Source organism: Diadema antillarum, unplaced genomic scaffold, assembly GCF_040938485.1.
Source record: "Diadema antillarum isolate AM-2024a unplaced genomic scaffold, OU_Dant_1.0 scf00000001, whole genome shotgun sequence".
Taxonomy (NCBI): domain Eukaryota; kingdom Metazoa; phylum Echinodermata; class Echinoidea; order Diadematoida; family Diadematidae; genus Diadema; species Diadema antillarum.
In genome coordinates this window covers 4,801,199-4,805,372 of record NW_027270890.1, presented here as the reverse complement: position 1 = coordinate 4,805,372, position 4,174 = coordinate 4,801,199, and the positions used below count along the sequence as shown (strand labels likewise).

General features: G+C 38.3%; 1 protein-coding gene across 1 annotated transcript; it reads right to left on the bottom strand.

Annotated features, from left to right (window-relative positions):
- Window positions 1-281: 281 nt before the first annotated feature.
- LOC139724253 (uncharacterized) lies at window positions 282-1,604 on the bottom strand. Its single transcript, XM_071635429.1, has one exon. It carries the CDS (start codon window positions 1,416-1,418, stop codon window positions 282-284), a length of 1,137 nt encoding a protein of 378 aa, XP_071491530.1. The 5' UTR covers window positions 1,419-1,604.
- Between the last annotated feature and the right edge of the window lie 2,570 nt (window positions 1,605-4,174).

Genomic DNA, 4,174 nt, shown 5'->3' with positions numbered 1-4,174 from the left:
TCACGACCTAGCAACATGTACTCTGTACATTCCAGTACATACAGGGCTAGTCTACCTTGGTACGTTCCATATCTGACCCGGACTTGGACTTTACCAACAGGCTCAACTGTCTCTCCTGTAAAACTCGCAAACGACTTCTCAGTCTGGTCCATTTTCAAGTGGGACAAATGCTTTTCATAGTACGACAGTGGTATGATGCTTACACTTGACCCTGTATCGACTTCCATTTGTGTCAATTTACCTTCAATCTCAATGGGGGCCAAAATAGCACCACTCTCAGACTAAACGCTAGAACTGGACCTAGTTCTAAACCTAGAACTACTCTCAGTCCTCAACTTGAACATAGTGCGATCGTACTCAACATCACTTTCATTGTCAGAACCATCACGCTCACTCTCATTCTCACTGTTTCCAGACATATCATTGTATTCATGACTTTCCTTTACATTATGAATACCACCTTTCCTTTTCTGTCCTTCGTTTGCTTTAGTCTTTGACTTAGTCTTGGATCTAGAGTCTGTGTGTTCTTTGTTCTGATTTTTCATCGGTTTTGGCTTACTCCGGCACTTCCTTTCAATGTGTCCTTTCTTCTGACAGCATCTGCAAGTTGCTGACTTAAACCAACACTGATCAGGTGCATGGTTCCTCCCACAACGATAGCACTCGCGTTGTTCCTTCCTCCCGCGGTTACCGCTGCCTGTAGAACCGTGCGACTTGCCGTAGACCGCATTCACAATGGTGCTGGTCCTAGTTCCTGGTCTAGCGCCGTTGTAATCTATGCCATTCCGCGAACTCTGGTTCCGCATAGCACGGGCCTCTCCCGCTGCTGTTTCTCTCTGTAGCGCGTAGTCTACCGCTTCTCTGAACGAAAGTCTGGGGTTTTCTGTTGCTTTTTCCATCAACTTCAGCGAAGTAGGCTCGTGGGAAATGCCACTGATGAATCTATCGCGAAGCTGTTCATCGAGCTTGTCCCCGTATTGGCAGTTCAAGCTCAAATGTTTCAGCTGAACCACGTAGTCACTCGTCGACTCGTCGGGTGCTTGATCACGACGGATGAACTTTCGTCGCTCCGCTACAACCATGGGCGTCGATTTCAAATGACGTCGCAAAACCATCTTCAGTTCGTTATAGGACTTCGATTGTGGGGTGGCTGGTGCTACCAAGTCTCGTACTAGACTGTAGTATTTCGGTCCGATAGAATGTAAGAACATGGCAGTGACCTGCTTTACTAATGCTAGGTCCCGCTCCTCCGTGCGATCGCGTGCGCTCTGTACTGGCTCATCAGGCACCGCGAGCCCATTTGCTAATAGGTAAAGTTCGAACCGCTCGACGTAACAGTCCCAGTCTTCCGTGCTGTCGTAGCTGGAACTAAACGGTGGCAAAAATACCCTGTTCTGCCCCAAATTTGCACTCGCCATTGTGCTAGCTGCACCCCTACAACTTAGAGAGTCGAATGTCACAAATATCCCGTCCTCGTCGCCAGTTTTGTTGTGTTCTTACTATGTGACAAACGACAATGGACACGGACACGTCCCGTTAGTAGCCATCATTTATTCGGAGCCCGTCGTCATAGCAACCACACTATGGCAAGCCAACAGTGCATGATCATACATAACAGTAATGAAAGATGATTTTTTTTCTTCAAAGAATAATGATTATATGAAATGTATTATTCTGGTTTAATGAATTACGCATTTTATTTTCCTCTTAGTTTCATGCATTTCTGTATACATCTTTATTTTCTCAAACAATGTTATGTTTTGGTGGATATTACGAATTCTAAATCATCAGATATGACACTGATAAAGATTGAAACAGGTTTTTTTTCTCTTATATGTTATATTATTTCAGCTGCTATGAATGAAAGAATGGTATTGTGAGCAAGTTATTTGTGTTTATTCAGCTTGCCTGCTTTAAAGGCCCTGCCATAGTATAATTGTGAAAAATGTGACAAATTTATGTGTTTATTGTTTTTTAGAAAGATAGATTTATATCATTTTGACAAATGTATGATTAAATGTAATATGTGAAATGAAGAATTATGGATTAAGCAATATATACATGTGCTGTAACCTAGACACTTATGTTTGTTTTCAATCATTCTCAATCATATTTCAACATATCACTTCTCAGTGAATTTCGACGTAAAAGATTAAAACATTTATGTATTTTTCTACCTCCGCAATACTCAACTATCTGGCCATGTTGTAAGTGTATACGGTAATTGTATGTTATGTTTAGGCACTGACAGAGCTACCATACTGAAATAAGATAAATGAATAAATAAATGAATAAATAAATAAATAAATAAAATAGATCAATAGATAAACAAATAGATAGATAAATAAACAAATTTCAGCAGGTTTCGTTGGAGTTCAGAAAAAGACCCTTCTGGTGGTTTTAAGAGAAAATCTGAGAATTGCACATGGTCCGTGCTTGGGATTTTACTTGCTAATTTTGGACCAATAATACTGAAAAATGAGTTGAAGGAGGAAGCATAATCAGCAACACAGGAAATTCCATTACCATACAAAATGATCCGGCCTCGTCCTTAGGCAGGAGATCTGCCAAGAATTTCCTAAATCAGACGCCAGGTGGCGCTAGAATTAGAGGACACTTTGGCTGACAGTTGAAAATGATAAAGTTTACTGGACTCACGAATTATACTCACCACTTGTGGATTTATTACAGTATTTTTTATAACTTTGATGCGATACAATCGTTGGATATTTCAAATAAGATTTATATAACTGATTCCTCGTCTTAACTGATTTCATAATTGCTTTCATTATCCATGGATTCTTGGGTTTTCTGGAATTAGTTTTTGATCTTTCTAATGGATAGTTACGATCATAATAAATCTGAAGCTTATGATTAAAGGAGAGCAACTTTAATTCAATTCATTTATTTCCACATGATAAATAAAAAGGAAATAAACATTACAATAATATGTGCAAGTTACACCATAAAAGATACAACACATGAACGTGGAGGAATCAACAATAGGTTTTAATGGCTGATCTCTGTTAAGGTACAAGTATTAACAAATATTACTACAGACAAAATACTACAGACATTACATTCAATATTCAATTCAATAGTTTATTTATTTCCATCATCACAAAGAAAAGAAAAGAAAAAGTTGACATAATCCAAAGTGATACATTTTTTTTCATTTCTCTTACACTCGTCCGATAAAGGATTTTTTCAATACAATATAAAGTATATTATACACGAATGATGTCGTAAAAAAAAAACAATGCACTTTGTCATGGCAACAAAAATAGTAAATAATCACAATGATGGAAAACAGTGTTCCACTAAAAAAGCCACGCTTGTAGAACGTGGAACACTGGAACAAAACAAAACAAAACAAAACAATTACATTACTTGACTGGCTATACCACAGTGAAACAATAATTTCACAAGGCAGTTGGTATTCCCTAAACTTAGTAATAACGTAAATGATAACATGAGGACAACTGTCAGTTCTTATAAAAAAAAATGAATGCTTGAGATTTGGTCACACAACTGACAAGGGATCGTTTTCGAAAATATTACATAATGAAGGTTGATGGAGCAAAATGATCTTCATTTCTTGTGAGAAAATAAATATACAGTAGAAGTGTCTCTTTTAAAAAAGATTAGGGGCACGACTGAGGTTAGGAGACCTCTGAGGGAAAGTGAGGCTACTGAGCCGGGCTTTCTCTGGGGAGGGGTCCTCTCGGACTGTGCTTCCGATACGATGGAATCCTAGAAACCAGCTTGTTCCGTTTTCTGTAGAAGAGGGAGTCACACTGACATGGAAATTGATGAAATAACAATAACATTTGTGCGGAATCAAGAATTACATGAAATCCATTACTATAGCCGTAAGCCTAACAAAAAAGTAAAAAAAAAAAAATCCCATCGTCACCACAAGGGAGCTTTTTTCTCTTCTTCTTCTTTTTTGTCAATACCAGACAAAAATACTCTATGATATTGAGGTTTTCATTGGTTGCTCACCACATACAACACAGATCCTGTATTATCAATGGGTTTCGTCTGTAACTCACCGCATTAACGAACATTCGATGAGAGAAAGGGAAAACTACGCCATGCTGTTTCATTTTCAGCGTACATAAACCATGATAAACAGCTATGATTCACTTGATCGAATCACTTTGTGAAATAT